Source organism: Strix aluco, chromosome 7 (assembly GCF_031877795.1).
Source record: "Strix aluco isolate bStrAlu1 chromosome 7, bStrAlu1.hap1, whole genome shotgun sequence".
NCBI lineage: Eukaryota > Metazoa > Chordata > Aves > Strigiformes > Strigidae > Strix > Strix aluco.
Window position 1 is genome coordinate 38,253,639 of NC_133937.1, and position 27,632 is coordinate 38,281,270.

Genomic DNA, 27,632 nt, shown 5'->3' on the forward strand with positions numbered 1-27,632 from the left:
CTTTTATTTGTATTTGTCCAATATGCGATAGTTCAGTCTAAAATCACTGAATAATACATCTTTGTTCAGTGGGAGTTTGGGAAAATTTTTCATTTTCTTTGTTGTCATTGTTAGTTTTCTGTTCTTCCTTCATGGTTGAAACAGGTGACAAGTGATTGATCACTTCCTGCAGAATATCCTTACTTTCACTAGGCGGAAGATTGCTAAAATAATACTGAGGTACCAGCTCCACGAATCTGGTGAGGAAATAAGACAAAATATTATTTTTTTTTTTAACTGAATTTTGAAATGTTTGAATAGCTATTTCTAGGCTTGTACAAAAGCCATCAGCAACATGCTGATGCATACAGCTACAAAGTTGGCATTTCAACTCAAAACCGAAACTCTGTGCAAGTTGTCATAGTAGTTTGTGCTTTCAGTAGACTTGCACTTAATATACTCAGGCTGCACTTCAAGTGATTGTTCAGTTTTCAATGCTGCAGATTGCATTAAATAGTAATTTTTCTGGATTTGAACATTTTTGCTTCGATAAAGTTATGAAAAAGGCTTTCTTATAAACATTGGAAATAGAAAAGATAGGTTAGTGAAATGTATATTCTCAGTGTAAAGAGATTTTTGCAGAAGACTGTAGTCTTGCATCCATAAACAGTTGATATGGGATGATTTAGCTGGCTGGGTACATAAAACATGTTGAGAAAAAGATTTGCTGGAAAATAGCTTTTCAGGGAACAAATTTCCAGCTTGCTTAATCTAGGAGTACAGCGCTGTGTGAACTCTTCCTTCATTTTTTTTCTGTATATCTTACTTTGTAAGAACCTTCAGCAACTTGTAAGGTGTTTTTTCAACAGATGAACTGATTACAGTTACAGTGGCAGACACTGAGACTTACTTCAGTACCTGAACAGATCAGCACACATTAGGAAATACAAAAGGCTGATTTAAATGATGTTTTGTTTTGCATGAGAACAACAGTAAGGGTGTGAGATCACAGTTATTCCCCTTCTTTAATAATTCTGAGCTCTAATGCAGTGAGGTTTCTGAAGGAAAATGAACACATGAAGCAAAGCTGCACACAGTGACAGAACAAACAGAACCATACTGGCAACAAAGAAATAAAATTTATCCCACATATATTCACTAGTGAATATAGAAAGTGTGAAAAGCAACAACTTCTTCATTCCAGTGATGCCCACTCCTGTTGCTTGATTAGGTATGAAGATTGTCCTTTTCTCTTATGCCTATTTTACAGACTTTCTTTAAATTATTTTTTTTTTAAACCCCCATTCACACCTAGAGCGAATCAGTTATGCTTGGAATGTTTTCTTAACGGAACCAGAGGGTAGCTATTTTTATGACAGAGATGAAGGAAGAGGAGAAGATGACCAGAGTTGACTTCAAGCATTGCTCTCAGCATACACACACAGCCTTACCCTGTTTGTGACTTAAATTATGCTTTTGTGGTAGAAGTATGAGTGAAGAAAGTTTCATCACTGTTAACTTACAGATCGGGTGATATCTCGGAGACAACTCTGATAGAATTATCTTCTGATATACTAAACTCGTGGAATAAAACCCACTCAGGAATCCTTCTGGTGTTATAATATGATGAGAAAGGATGAAGCTGGGCCACTTGTCTGTGTGTTAACATTAAGTAGTTACCTGAGCCATCTACATCACGAGCAATCTAAAAAAAAAAAATGCAAAGAGTTATCCATTACTTAATTAAATGCACAAGATGCATAGATCAGTGTTTGCCTATTATATTAAAACCAGGAACTAAACTCGTATTCAGATACTTTCAACTGGAGAGCCTAAACCTCTTCCCAAATTTCTGTGGGAAAGCTAGGGACTGGATGCTATGCAATGAAGCTTAAAGAAAATGTTGATCTGTATGTTTGAAAGGAAACTGCAACAAATGAGGACAGTCTTATGCAGTAAGTATCTGAATTTGGCTTCGAAGGGTCTGTGTAAAAACATGTATTCTTAAAGAATTATAAGACTTTAAAATCCAATGTGTGGCAGGGCACTTGAAGTCATGTAGTTTGGAGGGGTCGTTCTTGTATTTAGGTGGAACATAGTGATGTGAAGGAAAGCATTATTTCAAGTGGAAATAAATCTTTCTTGTGTATGTTTACAGTTACAGTTAGAGTACCTCATTTGGTTGAGATGAAGAAAGCTGTACATTAGGCATACCTAAACATATTCAACAAGCCAATTCTCTGTTTCCAGTGTATTTTCCCCAAAACATCTTCAAAAAGGAAATAATGTCTGAGAGAATATTACAAGTTAAAGAGTTTTTTGAGGTAAGAGCATTCCTTGAGTGAAAGGCATATTGAGAGTATTCCTCTTGCAGTGAAGTGTGTGGACTTCACGCTGTGATAGGCTGAACCCCAGAGGGAAGATTGGAATTGGCAGAAATGTTTGATACACTGTGGAAAAAATGGCTTGTATCCTTTCTGATGATCGAGAGATTTAACTACCCAACTTAAGTCTCTGAAAGCATTCTATATAACTTAACAATGCAGTAAGATGAAACCACAAGATTTTCCTTACGTGCATAAAGTAACCAGATAAGAGAGATTTCTTAAGGCTTAGTATATTTTCTTTTGATCCAAAATCCGGTTCTGAAATGGGCAGTTCAATACGCTTCATAATCTCTACTAGTTCGGCTCTGATAATTTCTGCCATCCTCAGTGCAGAACAGCTTAGAAAATAATCACGACACCATTTCTCATTACTGTAGTCTGTGGAGGAAAAACAGTATTTTGGCTTAAAGCAAAGTCTTACTGATAGGTACTATCCACAGAGATACTGCTCTGTAAAATGCTCTTTGACTGGTGCAATAGATTAAAAACATTTTGGAGCGAGTAGCTGTGTCAGAGCTGTCCAAAATTCTGATAACAAGAGCCATATGGACAGCTTAGGCTCATTGATGTTGCTTGTAAAGTGAATGGGCAATACTTGATATCCTTACTTAGTTTTATAGAATTTTAGCTATATCTTTCTGAATAAAAAGAGTCAAAATCCCTTATTTGGTCTGTAAAAAGTAGTAGCTTCAAACGGAGCGAGTAGCAACTCTATTTTCAGGCTTTCTGGATTCAGATCAGGATATAGAACTGAAATCACATCTGCAGAGCTAGTGATGATCCTGCCTGCTGGTAAAGGACCGGTTCTCTTGAACCTCTCCAGCATTCAGCATGACTGAAAGGGAAACAATCCTACTGTCGTGTCCTAAGTTTTTATTGAGTATATGCAAATTTATCACTCTGCTGTCTAAGTACTGGAATCAGGCTAAACGAACTTGAGCAACATGTCTGAGCACAGGAAATTGCTGTGAAGAGCTTGTGTCTGCTGTGCAGTCCCCTGGCTTTTATTTGGTTTCCTGTAAATGTGAACTTTACTACTTTCAATTTTTTTCCTTAAACTTTCCTTATAGTTGACAACTATCAGAAAAACACCAGAATTGTTATGCTGCTGGGGGAATCAAGTCCCTCCTCAACTGTGTTTGTCATTTCACATCTTAAACCTGCATTATGTGCTCGTACAGGAGGAACTATCAGTCTGACTTTGTACAATGTCACCTCGAATGACAATAGTGTTTACGTATCCTTGTTGGATGAGGTACACTGTCCTAGGTCATTTTCAGTTAATAAACTAAAACTAATACTCATTTGCAATGGCTACTATCTTAGGTTTCTCCCTGCAAATCAGCAATTCTAGAAGGAATCTATTCAAAAAGGGTTTATGTACTAAATACTAACAATGACTGTTCAGATTTTTGGTGTGGGTTTTTTTTTTCCTAATCGGTTACAATGTGCTTCATTTTGTCTGGTGTGGGTGCACTTACATTGGCTCGCGGAGTTTGCACTGGCTTCCTTGAAGGCGTTGAAGACGTTGATAAGAGTAAAGTGATCTCCTGCGGGGTGTGAGAATTTTCGCCAGCAAGTAAGAGCAATCTCTTCTGTTCCAGGAGGTGCGTGTAAGAAGCAATTAGGAGCTTAGAAAAAAATCAAGCCAGTGGTTATTAAAACACGTAGGTGCATGCACAAATAGCAACTCCACTGGTATTTTTGTTTTCCTTTCTCAATTCCCTTTAATCTTGCTGCTGAAGAGCTGAATCTATTGCATTTACTAAGGTTTTATTCATGTGGATGTTCTTTCAATCCGTTTAGTTAATTTGTGTTATAAACACAAAAGAAGGTGAGCAGCTTTCTCCTAGACTGATGCCAAAAACACTTCATAATGACATGATCCAATTTATGGAGAATTCAAGCGTTTTGTTTCTTTAATATAGAAAGAAACTAAATGTATGGATGTAATGCCTTTGCTCCTGTATGTTGATATTTGTGCCTTCCAGTGCATTTTACTTCTGTCCTGGTACTGTGCTACATAATTGTGTCTTCCGAGATGGTTGAGCTTTTTAAAAACTAAAGTGTCCCTATGCTCAATCATTTACGTTTGTTGTATATACTTAAAAATTTTATCATGAGTCTAGACCCACTATTAAAAATCAAGCCAGCTCAGGTATAAAACCGAGTAGTTCTGTAAGGAGAACAGCTAATGCAGCTTGGTGTCCTGTGGGTTCACGTCCTTGCTACTGAAGACTTCTCACCAATTTCTGGGCCTAGGGTATTCCCTCTGGACAGGGCACCGTAATGCCATGCCAAAACATTCTCTATGGGCAAGGTTAAGCTGTGGCTGTTGAGGAGTAGATAGCTCTCCAGCATTGGTTCTGGACTAGGGTTATGCAGTAAAATCAGTAGCAAAGTACAGTATGGTTAGGAGGCTGCTGTGGAGGGAAGCGAGACAGCTAAATATTGCAGGAGCCAACATCACTATGTAACACTGAGACCTAGAAGAATGTAAGTCTAGCCCTGTCCTGCACGATCTGGTGGGATCCTGAGAAGTAATCATCATTATTTACTTCTGGAGTTACAGTCCTCTCAGTTAACCTAAAATCTTTGTGCATCTTTGATGCATTAAGATTTCAGTAGCAGCTGTCGCAGAATGAGTAAGTTTTAAATATCTGGGGTTTATGTGTTGGTTTGAAAGCTCTGTCACATCGAATGAAAGAAGTTCTATGCTTAACAGCCTTCTAATATAAATGTTCTTGCTCCAGACTTCATGTGTCCTGTCTTTGGGACCAGGTGGTTTGTCTCACAGTGCCATGCAGGAGCAGAGTGATCCATGGTCCGGATACTTAAGGTTATGTTAGTTTTATAAAATATTTGAAGTGGAGAAACGAGATCGCAAAGTAATTCTTTGTAGGTCAACAGCTCAACATTGTTTATAATTAGAAGTTCCCCTAATTTGCTGCTCCAGTCTGTAACAAATGTACATGAATACGAGATAAGACAGTTCGTTTTGAAGGGATGTTCTGTGTGTGCTTTCTGACAAAAGGCTGGAAGCTAGTGGGACAGCTGAAGCATGGAAATGGAGTGCTACTTAGGAGTTCAGTACTTGTGTTTCACTGCATGCTTAAAGTCAAGACTTAAACAGCCAAAGATATTAATTTACTTGAAATAAGCAGGATGTGAATAACAAAAGTTTGCCTTTGGGTTGCCCTTGTGAATAGGCTTTGAAAGAGTCAACGTGGATTTGGCAGGTGGCACAAGCCATGCAGTAAGACATTATTTATGAATACCTGTTACCATGGCCGCAATGGTGAGCATTTCATCAACACACTCAAATTCACACGAAGCCAGAATTGACTTTGACAGTTGTGGATCCAGGGGAAATTCTGACATAATAATTCCAAATTCAGAAAGGTTTCCATCGTTATCCAGGGCTGCTAGATAATCAAGATCTTCCAAAGCCTGCATGAGGCTTTCAGGAGCTAATAAAAAGGAAAGATAATTCAAATTCTTGAGAATGGCTACATAGAAATGAATGTCTGAATTCTCATTATAGTATTTCAGTGTATATTTCCCGTGTGAAAATTAGAGAAGTCGACTTCTATCATTTGACAATGAGTAAGAAGAAAAAGTAATAAATAAGATGAAGAGAAGACTGAGAACATTCTGGAGGAAGAAAATAAGGGGTAACAATTATAGGGCTGCAAATAACTTTGTTGATCTTTTTTGTGTCAGAGCAGTTTTTGTCAAAAGTCCAGACACAGTGCTGAATAGTGTATTGCACCCAGACTATGTCAAAAACGCCTTCCACTATTGACAGTCTTCAGGTATTTTTTTGTGTGCGTGTTCATTCTTTTTAAAGAGGGCTGGTCACGTTTGAGGGGTGCTGAGAGATACGCAGCAGCTCTAGGAAAGAGGACTAAAACCAAAAGACAAGCATTTACAGAAGCTGTAGCTGCCTTCTCATTCTTTCAGGTATTTGGAGTTCTCTTGGTTGCCTTTTTTAAAAATTATTATTATTTTTTACATAGTTTCTCATGATGTCAGAAGAAAAATGGGAACATAGTAAAAGAAAATGTCTCCCTAGCAATTGGCTGTACTTTCTCACTGCACAAAATTAAATGTTCCATTTTCTCTTATTGTGGGTTATAACTTCCTTATAAATTCCACAGGTAGAAGTGACAACAGCGAGGCAGAAAAAATAGTGAGTGAATATAGGAATATAATTAGGTAGGCTGAGAGACTAATTCAGGAAAAAAATAGGAAATAAGTGAATTTGGGCCACACAGTGTGGGAGCATGAGTACGGGATGGATTGAACAGAGGCAAACATGAAGGATATAATGTGTTAGAGTTTGAGGTTTTAAGATGGGGGTCTGAACAGTGAAAGCAGAGAAGGAAGACTGAAGTGATGGGTTTGTATCTTAGATAAACGCAAGCGGAGTCCTGCCAGGAGCGTTCGGGAGGGAGGTTTACTTCTGCACACGCTGGACACCGAGCTTTCAGGCTAAAGTGGTTCACGTGTGCTTTTTCTGAAGACTGGTGGAGTATCAACAATTCATTCGTTTTTGATCAATGGCATGTTAAGCTTATTCTATGAGGAGTACCTCCACAAGTCATAGGTAGATCTTTCATGGATGAGGGTGAATGAAATCAACAACCCACAAGATCTGAAGATACAGAATATCTCATCAGTATTTCTGAATAGACCAAATGATGGCATTTGCAGTAGCTCTTCTGAACCTCTCTGGATGGGAGTAAATAATGAAGGAGTTTGATAAAGACTCTCTCATTAAGTATCTTGCTGGATTTCTCCTTTACCAATTTTTTTGTTTTTCAGTCTTTTTCTCTTGCTTTTCTGTGCCTGAGGCAGTGGAAGACAGAAGCAGCTTATGTGTACCCTAGCCCTTTTACTACTCTTGACTGCTTTTTCTTTCGGTAGATGGTGCCAGAAGAATGTGAAGTGTTATTCTGACCTTTTTTTTTTCCCTTCAGATTTTGAAAAAATTAGTCTGTTTTCTCAGCAAGACTTTGTTCTACTGAAAGAATGGTGTAATGAATTCAGACCCTCACAGTTGCAGTGATAAGAAAACATGTCTGAAAGGACAGGATTAAGCAAATCAGTACTTAAAATGACAACTTGAGCAGGTCTGTAGGAAATCTGCTGTTGATGAAAGTAGGTCCCTTTGGCAAAACAAGCATAGAAGAGCTACGGTGGGTGCAGTTCTGGGGCTAGAGAGAGTGAACCTGAAAGCAGAGTAGAAGTTGTTAAGCCTACGCTCTCTGAAAAGTAGTTGCTAGAGCATGAAAGACGGTGGAAATTTGGGAACTCTTGAAATGTGAAGGCTCTTTCCTCCCAGCTCTTTTCGATGGTAGATTTCTATTCCAGGTCTTATTGTAGTGGTCAATATCTTTTATGTATGCCAGTTCATTTAAATTTGTAATTGCTCTCCTATCACTGCAGCAACTTTCTCCGTATTCCAGCTTAAGGAGCTGTTTGATATTTTATGTTTTATGGATAAGTTAAATTCTAGTCCCACTGAAGTTGGTGGCAAAAATTCCACTACAGCAGGACTTGGCCTCATCCCCAGCCAAGCGTACCCAGCACAGGGAAACTAATGACAGCACTGGCAATTTTTCAGGCTTCTGTGGGCTGCTGTCAGTTTGCATATTAATGTCGAAAACAATCTCTAAATACAAAACCCAAACCACAGCCACAGTTACCCACACAGGCAGGGTGTGTATTTGTTCTTGTATCTTCATTAGTAGATGACTAGAAATAAATTCTTGCTTGAATTCATTATGAACGGGAACTTGTCTTTGGCAGGCTACTTCTGCATCACGAAGATTAAAAGCACAGCAAAAGCCTGTAAGGAGCTGGTAGGTCCCATTTAGCCATAACACCACATTTCAGGTGCCCTGCCTTCCTGCAAGAAAATCTTGAGTTTGGGTGTTTGCTTCATTGGCAGTGAACTGTTAGTTTATTGCCATTGCTCTGTAAAAAGCTAGTTCTAATGAAGTAAAGAAAAAAGTAAAATGGGAAGTAAGCAAGCACCTGTTGTTTTTAACCCTTTTCTATTACTAATGTCTGAAGGGAAAAAATAGTTTACTAATTCCCCTTACCTGAGCTTTTACAGAACTCCAGCATGTAATTCTGTTAGTGTTGTGACTTAATTTTAAAACACTTACTATTAGTTTTCAGAGAAATTCTCCCAGGAGTCTGTAAATTCCTATTCAAACCGTGGACCTGCTTCATTTCAGTATTAGAGTTTATATTTCTGCCTGTACAACATAAGGGGTGTCTGTCTAGAGAGAACATTTGTTATCAGACATATGAGGTTTAATGGGATAAAAGATGAGCCGTTGCAAAACCTAAGGCATCTGAGAAGAAAATAGTAAGTTTAAAGAAGTGAGAAGTAGCAGCTGATGAAGAATAAGAGTGACAGGAAATAGATGTCAGTGATTGAAAGAACAGGGAGAGTAAAATGGTCATTCAGATGTATAGTAATTACTAGGAAATCATGGAAAGCTAATTTCCAGAAATCAACAAAGTAGTTCGTGCTAGAACTTACAAAATATATGGTTATATGGCAGCCAATTTCAATCCCCTGATAGCATCAGTAATTTGCATTTTTATGCCCTAGAGTTAGTTGCCTTGAGATTTATAAGCACAAATTACTTCCCTATTTTGCTATGAGTGTTACCAAAAAAAAAAAAAAAAAAAGAAAGAAGACTCCTGGAGTTTTATTGTGCTAGAAAGGACAAGATAGTAAAGGCAGATTAGAGCAGGTGAAGAAACAGTACAAAAAAAAGAAAATAGAATAGAGCTTTCAGATATGGGTCTGCATTTTGAGGCACAAACTGAATCAATAAAAAGCTGTTGTAAGAACAGCAAACACTCATTTGAGAGTTCTTTATGGTATGGTTCCATTTAAATAAAAGCTATGATAAACCAAAAGTAGTGTACATGTTTAGATCTGGAAACCTCTTTTTTTAAAGAACAGAAACCTGCATTGTCTTATAATGATTTCTAGCAAGCAAGTGTCATTATTTCTAGGGCTGCTTGCCAACACCAACTACTGCCGCTGTTGAGGCAAACCGCAAGGCTTTGTGACTTGACTGCTGCATTCACTGGAGCAAAGTTAAAAAGAAGCTCTCAAGATGTGTCCTGTGCTTTCAACAAGAAACTGTCACGTCCCTGGAAGTTTAAAAGGTATTTCCTTATCTATTTTCTTTCCCTTGGCTGTGTTCTTTGGCTACTTAACACTGGTTGCTCTGGACTTGTTTCAGGAAATCTGACCAGTTTTGTATAAATACAGATTCTACTCTTGATCATACTTAGGCTTAGTAAAGCAAATATGTAACTAAATGTTATTGTTAGCACTGAAATCGTTTATCTGAGAGTTTCAAGCTGACTTAAAATTATATTCTTCATTTGATAGTTTTTTGTAACTTTGACATGAACAGAGTAAGTTATGTTCCTAAAGGTAGCTGCGCCTTTAATCTTTTCAGTATCACATCCTACATGGCTGAAATTGAAGTGCTGAAGGTATGATAAAACAAATGCAAAAGTATTATTCTTGTTGCATAAGGAAGCAAGTGATTTATCAAGTTGCCTAAAGTTCTGTAATGAGGGAATATTAGGAATGAAACGTAAATTTCATTATTTTTAATAGTCCGTTTAACTGCTGTATCGTGTTTACCTGGAGGATCTACAGGTCCTGTGTTCTGGTCTCCTACTCTGTGAAAATGTTGAGTATGTAAAATACCTTTTCCTTGATAGATCTTTACTTTCCACAGAAATAACTGTTATAAAGTTAGAGCTGACATGAATGTCAGCTGAAGGGATGTTGTCTTTGAAGAGCTGATTCACTGCCTGGCAAACCACACGGTTTTCCAGCTTCTGTTAGGCTTAACAGCATGAAGAACTGCCAAAGTAATTACTGCAGGGAGAATAGTTCTGCGGAATGGCTTTTTCTGTTATTGTTTTTTAACATTGCTCCTTGGATAGCAAACTGAAGATATGAAGAAATCTAGTGCCAAGTTTTCTTCAAATTATGCAAAGGTTTTTCTTCTGCAAGGACAAGCTTCTGTGTGCAGGTTTCATCTTGATTCTCTTTTTTCCCCTATATCTTCTGAGGTAGGATTTTTTTATGATTCTGTCATGCTCTGAAGCCACCAATTCTATCACTATTCTTTTGAAATTATAGTTATAGTTGATCATTAAAAATTACTTTTCCAAACTCATACTTTGCAGTCTTTCCATTCCCCCTTATGCTGCTTCTTCACTCGTCCAGGCTGGCTGGGAATGGTCCCAGGACAGAGGCTGACCTGCATTTTCCTAACACAAATATACCAAATAATAATCACACAGCAGGGATAGCACTGACTGTTCAGTGAAGTTGGTTTTCCATCAGCTTTGTGTCATCCTCGAAGCACATACGTGACTGTTCAATGTGTATATCCACAAAGAGTATAATTTAAAGAATATTATATAATGGCAGAAAAAGTATTTTTAATCACTTTGGTTTCTTTTGTTACTCTCTAGTAAATGACATGAGAGTAGTTCAGCTTTAACAGAACTGGGATACCCCTTCTTATTTTTGAGATGCCCTTTGGGATACCAGCTCCCTGTTCTGAGCAATTGGCTGCCTTCAGTGTGTTTTAGAATGGTCAATGTGAGGTTAATGGTTGGAGTAGATTATCTTCAAGGTCTTTTCCAACCTAGATGATTCTGTGATTCTGTGATATGTGCTCAGTTCTGGGGCTATACATGCTGCCCTGACTCCCATTCCTGAGGCCTCCTGTCCCATGGATATGGGACTGCTGCTAAAGGTCAGGTTCTCTGGTCCATACTTTGCTTCCTGTGTGTGTTTGCTGTCTGGTCCTTACCTCCTCCAATTCCTTTTATGCTTTTCCACTGCTTTGTGCAGGGCAGACTATGAAGTATGTGGCCATGCCTATGCTATCAGAAAGCTTTTCATTAGGTGATATATAATACTATTTAATCAGTGAAATTCAGAAATTAAAACATCAAAGAATCAACAAATAAACTTAAGATAATAAATTTGCCATGAAGTGATCTCTGTTGAGCAGACCTTACATGGCACATAGAGTTTCTGTCTTTGACAGTCTGTTTCTAATGAAAAAATACGCAAACAAATTACTTTCTGAAACAATTTGAGATTATATGCATCTATAGATCTTATTATTATGGATATTCCAGAAATATATTCTCAGTGGGGTTATAATAGCATAGCTCTCACATGTCACGGTATCCATGACCATCAACAAATATTTCAATCTGAAAATTGTTTATGGTAATTCTGCATGAATGCCGAATCTGCAAACTGCTTTCACCTCGATTTCTTACGGAAATTTTACATGGCTTCATCGTTATACTGATTTGCATAGTTTAAATAAGGATTTTCCAGTGATTTACAAAAATACATAATGTTGCTGCAATCTATGGGAAAGGAGTTCTTTTGTCCCATGATATAACACAGTAAAGATCTAGCTGATTAACTGATAAAAATGTAAACACATCCCTATTATAGTGGCACAGGAATTCAAATAATGCACTTCAGAACTGCAGTGCCAAATACATTTTCATATGGCTCATGAATTCTAAAAAGGGTAACAAGTCTGCTGCATTTGCTCATCTCGATTATAGCGTGAATTAAATGCAGCAGCTGTAAGCCTGACATGTTTGTTGCTTTCATAATGCAGTAATGAGTCAGAGTTAATCCAGGCTTTTATTTTTCCTCAAAGAGCAGCAGGAAAAAAAAACTTGTGCACATTGTGGTTGAGCAGAAATAAAATGTTTTACTGATGTAATTTTTGTTTCTTATCTGTTATATGTTCTCTACTTCATGTACAGGGAATGGACTCTGGAGTACTTCTCTCTGAATTCTTGCTATGAATTTCGGTGTACTTTTTGATTTGTTTGTTCACCAGTTCACGTTCATATGTTGCTCTGTCATCTCAGTGAAAACATTATTTTGTTTAGGAGAAATTTACCTTGGGTTAAAAAACCGCCAAAGCCTCCATCTGTTCCAATTGCAAAGAAAACTTGAGAATGTTAGCTGAACAAAAACGGTGCATAGGAAAGCCTGTGGCATGTGTGGCACGTGGGAGATGTTGCGATGTGTTTACTCCCTTTACTCAAAGAGAAATCAAGTCCAAGGACATGAAGAGACATGGAATAGTCAAGCCCAGGACAAACTGTGCTGAGGAGAAATAGAAATTCTATTTGTGTTTTTAGTGTTTGTGTACTCTGAGCATCACTTGATCTGGCCAGGTCAAATGAAAGCGTCTAGAAAATATAGAAAATACTGCCATGTCATTTTGTTTGCTCGTTTGTGGGTTGGGTTTTTTTGGTCCAGTTGATCTTGTGCCACGTTTGGTTGAGGGTGGGCAAATTTGCTTTGTATATATATCGGTAGTAGTTGTGAATAAGAACTGTTATGCTCAGGAGTTTTCTTAGGGTCGGAAAAGCCACACTGCTTGTTTGTGAGCTTTGTCGCTCATCTTTTTCTCTTAGGTCTGAATACCATCTCAGAGACACCTCCTCCTCTTCCTCAGTCTTGCTCATCACTTGGGCTTACAGAAGGCTTATGCAACTAAACTGACTGGAGCAATGATACTGAAGCCTTTTTGGGAAACTAAACTCTCTTGCTCAAGAGAGGATGGATGCTTTCCATGTCTGATAGCTCTTCTCTTTGCCTCCTCCACAACACTCTCCTACAGTACATAACCCAGAAAGGTGTAACATCTGTTAGCAATGAAAAAGCTTCAGGGCCACCCTTTAACTGAGTACCAGAGGTGTCTGGAGCTGGGCAGGAAGGACTCCATGGTGTGACTTTAGGGTCAGTCTCTGCTTCTGTGTGTGGCAGGTTGGGGCAATCTCAGCACAGAATGAGAAAACTTGGGCTTTCACAGACTGAGATCACTGACCCAAAGCTCTCGGGAGGATGAAGGACCCAAAAGGTTTTATGTGCTTGAAAGCTATGTTCTGAGTTCTGTAAGTTGTTCTAAAAAATAACTAACTCCCCTTACAAATTTGCTTACTTCAGTATTCCTGTTTCTTTCAAGCAAATGTATTTCACACCAGGTACTTCAAACTGTCTGTATTCTGATAGTGTGAGCTTTATAGTCATCTCCGGAGAACTGCGGTAGGGATATAACTTAAGCGTTAGTAGGAAAGAGGTTTGTTCCCTGCTCAGAAGTGGGAAAAAGAAAGCCCCGAGGCAAAGAAAGCCAGAATGTGATCTATCCTAGGATAAAGGAAGAGTTGTTAAAGCAGTGTTTCAAATATTTAATTGTGTGAGGCCTTAAGATGGGAAGAAGACCAGGAAATTGTGCAGAGTTTCTCATCTCCCTTTGTGGGATTTTTTTTTCGTTCAAACAGTTTGTCTAACATTCCTCACACTGTTTCAGTAATTACTCAAACTTTTCAATACCTTGACCTCGCATTTTGAGCTAGTTAGCAAAAACTTTTTCATATTTGATGCCCCACCAAGTAAAGCTGATGCATTCATCAAATGCCTTTACAATTTTGTACACATCAGCAGGATGCTGTCTTCAGCTGCATTATCTCAAAAATACAGACAAAACTTAGAATTCCTACATCTGTGAAATCCTTAAATGCCTTTAGCATTTCATTCTCTCTGAATACCAACTGCCTCTGTTGTGCCTTTAAATCACAAAATACCGAATGTTTTTCCTAATATAACTTTACTAATTCATTTTACAGTTCAAGAGCAACTTTCTTCATATCCAATAAGAGCACTAATACATTTTAGGATATTTCTTTTTTTTTAGTAAAATACTTTCTAAATTTAAGTAGAAGCCAACTGTATTCCATAAACATTTTCCATAAAGGTTTCCTAGATTCAACACAGGAGGTGACACTCACGAGGCCAAAATATTTTGGTTCTCATCAATCTTGAATTAGTTACCACTCAGACTGGCAATGTTTTTTCACATTTCCTCTAGGCATGTTTCTGCTAAACAGGCAGACAAGGGAAAAGTAGAATAAATTCTACTTAAAAATTCCACTTACAATCTATTATAACATCCAGCAGTGGGAATTAAACTCTTTATTACTGATTAATTACAGTGCACAACACTTAGAAGGCAAGTGACCATTCTAATTTTGTGTATGTGCATGAGAAAAGGGAGGATAATACAAGAATTCTTCCTCTTGCCCTGGAAAATTATCATAAATGAAGCTAGCAATAGGTCACATGATCCCCAAACTGGTGGAATCAGTGCTATTTCCCTCACTTTAATTGGCTTCAAATCATCAGCAGAATTTGCAGTGGTACTTGGGTTTTAGGTCTGTGGTAGGTCAGAGCAGAGCAAAATATCCTTCTATACAAAAAGCCATAAGATATGAAGTCAGAAAAATTTTAAAAAATAAGCAACCACTTTCTTCATACTCTTACCTCAAAATTCAGCGTATTCCCTATCTAGTATTGAAAGTTTATTTGGGTTTATTTTATAAATAATATCATCCTTAAGTAACAGCTTATTGTAAATTTGAGGTGGGAGATGCTGGAGGATAAGAAGAAAGCTGATTTCCTCCAAATATATCTCCTAGGTAACAACAGTAGTTTATTTGGATTGTAAACTTTTGATTAAAGGAATATATTTTCTTAGATATCTGTACAATGCCCTGTACAACAGCACACAAATTTTCTTTGTGGGTTCCAGGAAAATAATATGAAAGCTAGATGAAAAGATATTTGGAATATTGATTTTTTTTTTTTCTTTTTTCTATTCCAATTCCATTCAGATACTTTATGGTCTTTTTCAGAGCAAACAGTTCATACTTGGTACCGTTTTTCTAAGTGCAGCTATTGCATTGTGAACTAGCGGGTAAATGGTAAAATCAGTGGCGATATTATTACAAGTACTTAAATAAAAAACAATACAGTGAATAAAAGGGTGAAATTAACCTTTAAATAACTGCAAAAATAATAGTGAAAATATGGAAAATTGGTGCATCATCATTACCTGGCCTACTTATGAAGTCACAGTGTCCTAAGCCTGCTATATCCATCCTCTTCAGGAAGAGAACCATGTTAGTTAGGTTTGATTCCTGTATTTTGGCTGGTACATGTGGTTTCATTTCTTTGTATGTAAATTCTTCAGGATACAAGCAGAAGATTTTTCCTGGAAGAGATGTTAGGAAAATTACCTTTTTTTTTTTTTTTTTTTGCATTGCCACTTTGATTCTATTAAGAATTTGAGCTAATGGATTTAAATTTTGAGCTAATAATTCTACCTGATGAAGACATGCCCAGAATTTGTTTATGCATCTCTGCTTGACTTTTGCTGATAGGCTGCGTTATAACAGAGTCTGCTCTGATTCTAGGATTGTACACCTTTAAATGAAAGAGATATTAAGCATCAGATAAGTGAAGACTACAAAAATATTAATGGTCTTGTATTGAATTTTTGTCTAGGTCATTTTACAGAAAGTGTAGTAACAGTTTCATTTCTTTTTATGCTACGTATTTCACCAGCTTGGAAATGAGAGCAGTCAGCACTTTGATAAATTGACAGACACGTTCTGCAATAACTCTGTAAGTATACTCTAAGATGAATGTCTTTTTCTGAAGAAATGTACTTTAGAGCACAAAATGTATATCTATGCTATCATCAAGAAAAGCATCAAAAAAGATTATTTATTTCTTCCAATGACAGAATCCCAACATTGTCTGATAACATTTTGTTCCATAACTCCAGGTTTTTGTCTTAATGCTGAAATCTGTTGATTCAGTACAGGAGACAAGGACACTAACAAAGGTATACAATGCCCCATTTTATTTTTTTCTTAATTGTACTTTATTTTGATTAAACTGAGGAGCCAATTCACTTGCTGTTCTGGCCACCAGATGATGTCCATAAGCACCTGTGGTATAGGCAAGACATTAAATATCTGGATAAGGCAACTTTCTAGTCATGTGAGCCAAATCGACTCTGTCTACTTTAAGCAGGGTTTTAATAAAAAAGATAAAATGTGCTTCAGTACAGGGAACAAATTTCTTTTCCTCCAGGTAAATTTATTATATATCCCAACAGTGAGACTTGCACAGGATTTTCTTCTGCACAAACCTTTGCCTGTTCCCTCTATGTTCAACTGACTTTCAGCCATATGGATTGAATGTGAATTTGAGCTGCTGACGAATGAATATTAGAGGACTAAACTTTAACTGTTAGGACAAAATAGTTGAATTAAAGGGTAGAAATAGTGTAACCCATAGAGGTGTTGAAACTGATTTGTTCCCATTGCTTCATATTTCTGATTCACAGAAGTCTGGAAGCACTGAAATTTGCTTTGGGCTTCAGATTACCGTGGAAGTGAGATTCATTTCCATAGTCCAAGACAACTGTAGCTTCAGAAATAAGTTGAGTTATGCATGGCCTAATTGAAAACTGCTTTTAGGCTTTTGTTTGTTTCACACAAAAGTATGACTTTTTTTTTTTTTCCTTGATTTGAGACTGAGTTAGTTTATAACCCCCATATGAGAACCTTTAAAAATGACAGTGTTAGACACACTTCTTTGCAATGAAAATGAAAGGTAGTAGTAGTTCCCAAGCTTTTGCCTTAACAATTTTCAACGCTAATCAGGATTAATGATTCCTGATCAAAAATTAGGAACACAGCCTCAACCTTGGTGATTCCATTCTGGATTATATAAAGAAACTGGATTATATTGTTTCTTTTGCCTATTACTGGAATATTTATTTTGACTAGCAAGACATGTAGGATATTACAAAGCCTGTAGTAGTGCAGCTTTCCAATTCATGTAGTGACTTGTTCCTACTTAGTCACTCATTCTTTAGGGCATCAGTTTGGTAAAAATGAAAGAAACAAGAGAAATGTGTTTGCAGCTGCACGAGTCCTTCCCAGGATGAGGTGGAAAATAAGAACTGAGGGCGTACTTAGAATGAACTGTAAAAGGTCAAAGATTAATTTGATAAATTGCAGCATTTTGAGGTACTAGGATGGAAGCACGTATCTGGAAGGAGCGCAAGCAGCTTTAAAAAGGAGTGGTTCCCTGTGTGAACATCCATTGCTGTTACATGATCTGTGGCACTATGCTGATTACAAAGTTGTTAAACAAGGGATGAGGTTAATCTACTAAACCAGGTAATTTGCCAATAGGTAGCCAAGAACTGATTATATTTTGCTCTATCTATAAGATACTGAAGAGATAATTATGACTGATAGGCCAAAACTAAGGTGAGAGATATAGTTTGCAAAGGAAAAGTCATTGGTTTGGTGCCCAGATGAGTGGCAGTTTCAGCTGAGAGTGTTAATCTGGCTTTAGAAAGTTGAAAATTTTGTTTTCTGACAAAATTTAGGAAGTAACTGTTTTCTTGCTTGGTTTTCACATGACATGTCCATGAAAGTTATTTAAAATGTGTTAACATGAATGTTAAAACTATGATAGGATCTGACTTATGAAAGAATAGAAAAATATTTGATCCTTTAGAAACCATTTGCATCAACCTATTAGCTGCACATCTCCCTTTCCCCCACCCTGAAAAAAAACTTTATGCATAGTTCATTTTTCAGCATACTGATTCTGGTTAACTTTACTAACCTTTCTTCTTTCAACACCGACATCAATGACAAAGGTTACATTTTTAATCCAAATCAAAGATTGTCCAAAGCTTGTGGTGAGTAGCACTTTTCTTCTGTATTTATTGCACCATTTCTGTTTGTCTTGATTTGGTTTGGGAATTAGATCTTGTTTTGTTGGGTATAAAGGAACAGGGATGAGTTCTCCAAGGTCAGGATTTAAATTAGACTGCTCCTGTCTAATCATTTGGTTAGCTTTTTCAATTTCCTGTAATCGGGAGAAAGATTTATTTATTTATTTTTTCCTCATGAGTATGAAAAACAAATGTCAATATTTAATTTTAAAGAAATTTTTTATTCTAAAGTGAATTTTAACTATGTATCGAACTATCAAAACATTTAAATCTTACATGATTAATAATTAAAGGGAAAAAAACAGGGAACAGAACTATGTATGAGAATGTACTGACTGTACCTACTAATTGTAGACCAGGGAGAAGCTGGGCTGGTTTTTGAAATGTCTTTTTCTCTTCTGCAATTTTCAGAATAGTCTTCTCTAGTTTTAATCATATCCAAACCAACCATGAGAGCCGGTCACTAAACTTTATGTATGTAGGACATGTAGGATGCATCCACATCAGTGATTTAGAGCCAAAGAGATAGGTGAAAATTTGCCATGTGTGTAGGGCTGGCAGTGCTGTAGCAGGTACTCAGGTATCCCACTCGTGCGCCCAAAATGTTTTCTCTTCTGCTGGAATCAAGGTTGTGCAGGTGGGTGCCCTCAGTGTCCTCCGGAAGAGAGCTCTTTACGGGGGCACGGCGTGCCCCGGGGCTGGCAATGGGGTGCCCAGTACTGCTGGCCACAGTGCAGTGTGCATGGGTGCTCCTGAGTCGGGAGAGATCACAGCAAATCGCTGCTCCAACACTCTCTGATCCCGGCTGTCCCCATCACTGGAAGGGCTAAAAGGGCAGAGCCCCTGCTTGGGTCACTTTGGGAACTACTGTTGTGTTCTTAGTCCAATTACAATATGTAAAAAGATCAAAGTATGCAGAAACGTCCCTACTTTGCCTTAATTATTATGTTTAAGAAGATATAAGTATTGTAATGGTTATTTTGTTTTTTTTTTTTTTCCCTAATGATTAATAAACTCTATGAAGACTTTAAAAAGTCAATAAAATGTCTCTAAGCTGTGTTAATGGAACATCACCTTTAAAACAGTCCACAAATTCAGAGGTCAAATATAAATTGCAAAAGGGGTCGTTTGTTGTTGGTTTAGTCTTTAAAATATAAAATAATTTGTGTTGTGAACGATTTGTTTTAAAGGTATACAAAAATCAATCACAGACTTGTTGAGTTTGAAAGGGATTTTTCTTTTTCAAAAGCATTTTTATTAGCAAACATTTTTCAAAATTGAAAAAACAGATTGAGTTTCTATTTGACAGTGCCACTACATTCATAATAGTTACATGTTGAAAGTATTCTATAAAAATTCTTATAAAGATATGACAGTGGCATCTAATAGCAAGGCTGTCATGAAGACAACACATAAATCTTAATGTTCTTAGTTTATTCATATTTTTGTTCAGTTTAGAAGGCAGTGGAGTGCTAGGGAACAGTGAGCCATTAACAATATATTAAAACTTTAAATCACAGTTAAGCAAGAATGCATGGGATATGAACTGTGGAATAACAGTTCATAACGAGTGTTTTGTTCATCATGAGAGCGAGAACTAAGAAACCTCTTCTCGGTAAGAAAGAAACTATTATTTTAGTACTGTGTGGGACTTGCCCATCAAATATTTTTCAGCAGAAGTAAAGCTTTCTTCCCAGTCCTTTGAAATGGAAAGACTGTGTGTTTTCTCTCTAACATTACTTACTGTAAATATGGGAACTGATACAGAGAATTCATTAATTCATTGTTTGTAAAATTTATGTCTATAAAGTTTACAACTGATCATTAGCATTATTAGAAGTGTTACATGTCCATCCCTTTTTACCAGCAATACCACCTGGGTAGATTATGGTAATTTATCTTTGCTTGTGGAAACTCATTCTCTCCTGGAGCTACTAGGGTGAATTTGTTGTTCTAAAGCAGATTTAATGATTCAAAGTGGAAGGTTGAAGATCACTGTCAGGAAATAATAATTCATAAGAATTTCAAGTCTTAAAATGTTTATTTGATGGGCAGATTGCTCTGACAGCTATAAAGTACTGTGAAATTTTTTTCAGAAGGACTGATCATGCAGCAGTAAATTTGGGGCGTTACTGCTGTCTTCAGGGATTTAGAGATGCCACTATTTAGAATAGCCAAGCCCGTGCAGATTTCTGGGTTATCTGTAGCACGTTTGGACTGACATTTGCCTCCTGCTGTGGTGTACACAAATGGTTGGGAAGTTTCCAGCCATAAAGGAGGATGGAAATGGAAAAACCTTGTAGGCAGGTTTAAGGTAAAAACATTCATGTGAAGTAGGACACGTGTCCCTTCCTGCAAAACAGAGGTAACACAAAGTGTGGGGTACCCGATGCCAGAATAGGTTGCATTGTGTTAACTGCCTGTATCTATGGCCCCTGTCCCTGTATGCCACCTTTCCTACTTTTTGCATGACGCAGAAGGATGATGGCCTTTCTTTAAGCCTACAGAAAATCTACAAGTTCCTTGTATTAGCTTATGCTATATATATAATAGTGTTATGTATACCATAACTTCTTTGTAGGAAAAACCTGAAATGATAAAAACTGTTGGCAGTGTCTTCTGTCTTAGATACTGGCAACAAGGTATTTATAGATCATATAAAAACACAGATGTAAATTGTTTCTTGATTAAAATCAGAAATATTGGAATTGGTTAGTAACTTACTTGCTCACATGCCAGAAAGATCACAATATCACCCTTCTCTTTTGTGTGGTGTATCTCAAAGAGCAGTCTTAGTGCAGACAGAAAGTGGTCTTTCTGAACGCTGCAAGAGTATACCACCTCTGCGTGGTGTTTGTTTTCCACTCTTATGACGGGGATCCTGCCATAATAATTCTGCAGTTTGCTGGACATATGAGGCGCAGTGAGTATTACCAGCCTCAGTTCTGGTCTTGATATCAAGACATCTTTAAGCAGGCCAAGTAACGCATCTGTTGCAACAGTTCTTTCGTGCACATCATCCAAGATGATAACACCATAATAGTTCAGAAGAGGCGTAGACATCATTTCCCTTTGGAGCATATCATCTGTACAGTATCTGCAACATACGAACAGAAAACTCTGCAAAGTTTCTTGGAATATTCAGATCTGATTGTAAGAAATTAATTCAGGATCTTGGGGACAGCTTGGTTCTTTCTGTTCTAGCAAGACAGATTTGATAAGAACAGAGAGTCTATTCTGTGGACAATATCAAGATCTCAACTATATGTTTAAATCCTTTAAGTAGCTAGAAACGCAATGTAAGTCAGTCACACTAAGTGGCCCTATGGTCGAAAGGATGCTCTAGGCAAAAGAAGAAATACTTCTGCCCTAAAATCCTAATTTATATTACCTTTCATCTTCCAAACCATCTAAGCATATCGCGTGCCATAACCAATTTTTCATCTAGGAGCTGATACTTTTAGATGAGGAAAAGGTATACACGTGCACTTGAGGCAGTGACAGAACCAAGATGCCAGATTAATTCATACCGTAAGGCCCTCCTTACTTTTATCCCTATTATTCCTGCTACTGAATATTTTTTGAAAGGATATTATTTTTTGCTGTGTTGCTCAGCAGGACTTTGAATTCTTGAACCAGGTTTCAAAGTGTGAGAGGATAAGATTCATCTCGCTTTCACATCAGGAGTAGCTGCAGGAAGATGTGCTGCAGGATGAGGTTTACAGAGTTCTCCGTAAAAGAGAAAGGACAAACAGGAGGAAGAGCGTTTGAACTTGATTTTCAGAAGTGGTGAGTATCCTCTTCTCCACTGGAAATCAGTGGCTGGGAAAAAGGCTTATGATCTAGATTTTATAGTTTGTGCCTGCCATATGAAGGAACCAGAGGAAATAACTCTCCTAACTTTCAGAGAGGCTCAAAATCTGAATCCCTGTGTTGCTGCTGTCACCTGCTTATATTTAATACATTAAGTGCATTTCTTATCTCTTAAAAATCCTCCTAAATGCTTTTTTCTCTTGTTACTGAATACACTCTTTTCTAGCCATGATTTTTGATTGCTTTTAAATTCCAGCTTTACTTTGTGATGGATTATCCCATGTTCTCTTATGGTAATGAACACTGCTGTACTGGAAAACAGAAAGAAAATATAGAATGATATGGAGGTTACTGAGGTGCTTAATGAAGTTTTGCACAGATGATAACCTTGCCCACTTAAATCTCTACTACAATTTAGCACAGAATAGCTCCTTCAAGCCTTTTACAGCTTAGTGATTAATCATGAAATCTCCAGTATCTGCATTTTAAAGTATTATACTCAGCTTTATAAAGCAGTGTTGTTTTTTTTTGTTTTCATACTGAATGGAAAAATCTTTTGCAACTATAGCAATGTTTCCCCACAGTGCTTAGGTTATTGAGAGAGACAACTTGTAAAAATAGGTCCTGAAAGAAACAAAGCCTGAGAAAAACAGCCTGAGAAAGAGATAAAGCATAGTGGGGGGAGTGGAGGCCCTCCAAGCTAAGGAATGTCTCAAACACTCACAAATAATGGGACTATAGTCGCGGGGTGGATGGTGTGGAGGCTGAAGCTGATAAGGCTGCCCCAATAACACAGGATGCAGCTGGAGGGAGGAGCCCTGTGGGGACAGGACGGTTCTGCTCTGGGGCACCTGGTCAAGTTTCAAGGGCCATCTGTCCGGTGAATGAGCTTTGCTTCGTTATCCACGAAATATTAAAGTTAACACCCCTGGATATGCTAATGAAGACTAACAAGATCATGCTAATTACATCATCCCATGAAACACCCTACCCCTCCCCATACATAGGTATGTGGGTCGACCTAGGGGATGGACCCAAGGAAAGTGTGTATAAATCGAGGGGGGGCAGAGCACGGAGGGGGGGCGGGTCTGGAGAGTGAAGTGAATTGAAGAAGATGAATGCCTCCTGGAACCCTCGCTGGTGGGATTGACACAGGAACCCAGACCAGTGATCTCTATGTCTCTGTTCTCCCCATCTCCCTCCTTTCCTTTTTTCCCTTTTCCTTCACTACCATTAAGCAATGCAAGGCATACTGTATTGCTTGCCACAACTTGTTATATACTTAGCCAAATATATATATATAATATAACATATAAAAAAAATATATACTATATATATTATTATATATATAGTCCTCTATAACTCCCTGAAAGGAGGTTGCAGAGAAGGGGGGATGAGTCTCTTGAACCAAGTAACCAGTGCCAGGCCAAGAGGGAATGGCCTCAAGCTGCGCCAGAGCAGGGTCAGACTGGCTCTTAGGAAGTATTTCTTTGCAGAAGGGGTTGTTGGGCGTTGGAATGGGCTGCCCAGGGCAGGGGGGGAGTCCTCATCCCTGGAGGGGTTGAAGAGTCGGGTTGACCCAGCACTGAGGGATCTGGTGGAGTTGAGAACGGTCAGTGTGAGGTTAATGGTTGGACTGGAGGATCTTCAAGGGCTTTTCCAACCGAGATGATTCTGTGATTCTGTAATTATTGTGTATCCAATTAGTACATTGTGGGCAGTTAATAAATGTTTGGACTTTGAGACTTGTCTCACTGTTGTCCACTCCGTTGGGGATTTACGAATCTGAGTCACTTGTCTCCCTCGTCTGAGCGGGACATGACATGTTTCTGTCCTGACCCCGTTAGTGGAGTGGTGCAACGAACCACCTGCACACTTTTGCACTTGCAAAGAACTGTAAGCTACATATTAGCTTGAAGGCATTAAAAACCAAACGCACAAACCTCAGGATAGTTTCTGTTGTACAGCAGCTTTCAAATGGGACGAAATACCCCACTTCGTGGCCAACGTTGACATCCATTTCATCAGCTACGCGCAGTGCCAGCCACACCGCTGTCTGCTTGTGTACCTGGGTGCATACAACCACGCCGTGTTGATAGCGGGCAGAAAGGCAGTACTCAGCACACCACTGAGGAATCTGTAAGTAAATAATAAAACGGATGTCTTTGGTATTTTACACATGTAGCAGAGACTGTAATGCATAAGAAGTAGACAGTGTGGAAGAACTAAATCAACCTGACCACTCACTGCTTACCGTCTGCCTGACTACTGACAGATGAGCGGCGCCTAACGCAGAAATTATCTGCCTTGATAAATGTCAAGATCCAGAATCTCTTAAATAGTCAAGAGCTGGAGTGACATGGGCTAGAAGGTTTAGCTGGGAATTTCTCGGCTGGACTCAGCTTAGTTTGAATGTATTGCAGGAAGGACAGAATTGGCCTCTGGGGAGCAGGTAACACTGGCAGTATCGTTCTTGAGCATCTGCTGATTGATCCAACAATGTTAGTGCAGTTGTTGTCAGGGGCTTCTCAGCTGGCTCAGCAGTAAACCTGCCTGTGCTATATCTTATTCAGGTGCTTGACACAAGAAACATGTCCCAGGAAGAAGAGGATTTCAAACTGACAAATGCCACAGTAAATATATGTAATTTCAGATTTATTACTCTGTAAACAAAGATAACTGAAAATGAACTGCTCCAGAAACTTATGCAGTAGTTCTCTAATGCATATATTTACAGTAGAAAATCAACACAAGAAAATATTAATGTGTTATTGTAATAAGAAAGTAAAATTACATTATAAATATTATTTTAGTGAAAGTATTAGTTTTCAAATCCTTAACATATATAAACTGGGTTGCATCAGCCACATATAATCTATTTCCATATAGTTATTTATATTCCTAAAAATGTTTAAAAAACAGTCAGCAATGTGACATCTTATTTTTAAGGACAATTAAAAAAGCTAACGTTTCTTATCAAGTAGTTTATTATTATACAAAGTTTGTTTTGTATAGATTACAGTTAATAGCAAGGAGTAAAGACTTTGCACTCCCCAAAATATTCCAGGCACCAGCTGGGTGTTTATGCTTTTTATAGGAACATAGGAATTTTCAGTGAGAAGTGTGATGTCTCTAGTTCAGTATGTGATCTCTAGCTGTGTCCAGCATCAAAGTCTCTGGCAGATATGAGATGCCCTGCAACCGTAATTATCCTACAGCTTCACCTGCAGGAAAGTTTTCTCCTGATCCCAGTCATAAACAATAATATTTTGGTTTATAACACTTGCTTGAAATTTCTCTGCTTACTGTGGTAACAGACTTAGGTTGTTACATATTATTACAACAGAATTTGATAGTCCTACTGGATATTTGTGTATTTAGAGTCAACTGAGATCTTGGCTTCAGTGATGTCTTTTAACATGAGTTCTGTCAAGTAGTTGTGTGTTCTTGGAAAAAACATTTGCTCTTGGCTGAAGTGGGGGAAAGACCATTACATCTCCCTGAGAAACAGCCCTACTGATTTCAGTACTTCATTCTCTGAGAACTTTTTCACCTTCTCTTATGACCTGCCTGCAAATCCACTATATTTCTTTCCTGATACAGCACATATCAGAACAAAAACACACATTCCAAGTAAGAATATGCATTGAACCCAACACAGGCATTGCAGAGTTTACCTTTTCCACTGAACATTCAATGTGATGGTGGACAAAAAGAGGATAAATGACAATCATTATTAAGGAGGTGGCAATAAAATTATCCAAATGAACAAAACAGTGGCCAGCCAAATGTACAAGGAATGATTTATTGATAAAATACTAATGCAACCTGAAATAAGTCCTAAAGTATTTTACGCTTAGCCTTGGCCTCTGAAGACAGTGGAAATACACCTGTAATTTCAGCAGGGAAGGATTTTAGCTGATGCATTCTGTATGACATTTGAAAGTATGTATTTGATAGGTCTTCAAGTTGAGATGTGATGTTGCGATATACAAACAAAGCAAAAATTTACAGTGCACATACTGATAGATACAATAATACTTTATACATATTTTTTTTCAGGTTATGTGTATATTTGGTTCTGAATTTTGAACTATAGTAGCTAATGCATGTGGTGTTTGGTGTTCAGAAAGCGCTTGATAGTTTTAAATTTAGTATTTAGTACAAAAAAAGTTGTAGTTTGAGATTTTTGTTAGTTGTTTATAACAGTGTGTCAGACAGTCAGTCTGAGAAATGTTACTCTTCAGTGCTCAGCTTACCCTGAAGCCCAGAAGACATCATCAACCAAGTGAAAATGCCTTGTAATGGACAAATGTAAAGTAAGTGTCAATTGTGAATATTTGAAGGAAGTTATTTAAATATATATATAATGTACATAATTTTTATATATATAATGTATATATATTTTAAATCTATATTTGACTGCATTAATCTTTATTCACATTCTGTATTTCATTTTCCGTCTCTGGCCTCATTACCTCAGACTAAAATACATGGCTGCACATCTGTTTCTACACTGAGAACTGCTAAACTCAATACAACCATGCAGCTGGGCTCTTCCGAACTGGATGTTATTACATTGTAATACCATATAGTACTCAGCATAGCAACAGCCCACTACTAACAGAAACCAGATACTAGTATAATATAAAGCTGGATATTGATGTGCCTAATGGAAGTAAAGGGCAGCAGGAGTGAATAGTAAATTCATTGCAAAAAGATTTTTCTGTTTTAGAAATATGTACTATTAATAAAATGGTAATAGTAACTCTGAAAAGTGTACAACATTAAATGTTCTAAAAGTAATAAAAAACCCCCCGCCCAAGTATGTTGTACTGACCTGGGAGCTCTTGCCAGTCTTAGCATCTCCAGACACAATCACAATTTGATTATGAAGCAAACTTTCCATAAAAGTGTATTTCTCTTTCCACACTGGAAGTTCTTCTCTTTCTTTCATAAGTTTATAATAACGGGAAGAGTAAGGCAAGCCATCAAAAGGATTGAGCTCTAAATCTTCTCCGCATACTAGTATTTCCTCTTCATCACCATCGCTGCAGTCAAGCAATTCTGAAAAGCAGTGGATCTCTGGAGAAAAGGTTAAAAACTCCATTTTTCTTACATATATTATTCCCAGCAAAAACACATTAGTAATGGAAGGAGTCCTTTGTGTACTGATTGATCATTCAGGCCCCTCAAACCCTAGGAAATCCATTTCTGCTTCCTTCAGGATTAGTATTTCCCAGCTCTTCAGTTTAAAAGTTCAGTCTTGGGGTCCAGCTGCCTTCTTTTGTGTCTGTTTGTGGTTTAATAACCCGAATGAGCCTCAAGAAAATAACTTTAAAAAATTGTCCAAACTCTTCAGAATAGCAGTGATTAAACCAAAAGATGTTAAACAGAAGCTGAGTAGTTTTTGCACTTTAGTAGCATGTTAAAGCCAGACCATGAGTACCAGCCAGTGTGTTTGCTCTTGTCTGCGGCTGCTCGGCCAGGCTGGAGAATAATTGGGAAAGAGCACGCTGAGCCTGACCTTTATCGCTCCCGCCTGTGCCCCGGCTGCCGTGAATAAGAGGCTACGGGGTGATTTATTGTGATTGCAGCGGTGGTCATGTGGCCGGCTAATCCCGGCACAATGGGGTTCACCCCTGGGTGCTGCGAAAACAGTGCAGGGGCTGCGAGCGTGCAGTTAACGGGAGGTAACGGCCGCGTGAAAGCGTCTGTCAGGAACAGCCACTGG

General features: G+C 37.9%; 1 protein-coding gene and 1 long non-coding RNA gene across 2 annotated transcripts in view; one reads left to right on the top strand and one right to left on the bottom strand.

The window, feature by feature from the left end:
- Positions 1-43: 43 nt before the first annotated feature.
- Positions 44-27,008, bottom strand: DHX32 (DEAH-box helicase 32 (putative)). The gene is made up of 11 exons (XM_074831515.1): positions 26,739-27,008; positions 23,842-24,035; positions 20,810-21,182; positions 17,974-18,219; positions 15,645-15,744; positions 15,374-15,532; positions 5,645-5,836; positions 3,848-3,997; positions 2,554-2,744; positions 1,503-1,684; positions 44-236 (listed from the first exon to the last, which is right to left on the bottom strand). Exons 1-11 carry the CDS (start codon positions 27,006-27,008, stop codon positions 44-46), a joined length of 2,250 nt encoding a protein of 749 aa, XP_074687616.1.
- LOC141926174 (uncharacterized) overlaps positions 9,422-27,632 on the top strand; it is a 33,794-nt gene continuing 15,583 nt past the window's right edge. The window contains exons 1-4 of the long non-coding RNA XR_012624052.1: positions 9,422-9,566; positions 15,886-15,945; positions 23,866-24,037; positions 24,472-24,541. This is a non-coding gene — a long non-coding RNA (uncharacterized LOC141926174). The remainder of the gene's footprint in view (positions 9,567-15,885; positions 15,946-23,865; positions 24,038-24,471; positions 24,542-27,632) is intronic.

Coding starts and splice junctions, on each gene's coding strand:
- DHX32 (XM_074831515.1), bottom strand. CDS start 27,008: ATGGAGTTTTTAACCTTTTCTCCAGAGATCCACTGCTTTTCAGAATTG. Junction 5,837..15,373: donor TGACTTCATAAGTAGGCCAG/GTAATGATGATG, acceptor CCTTTTTATTAG/CTCCTGAAAGCCTCATGCAG. Junction 3,998..5,644: donor CATTGCGGCCATGGTAACAG/GTATTCATAAAT, acceptor TTTTTTTCTAAG/CTCCTAATTGCTTCTTACAC.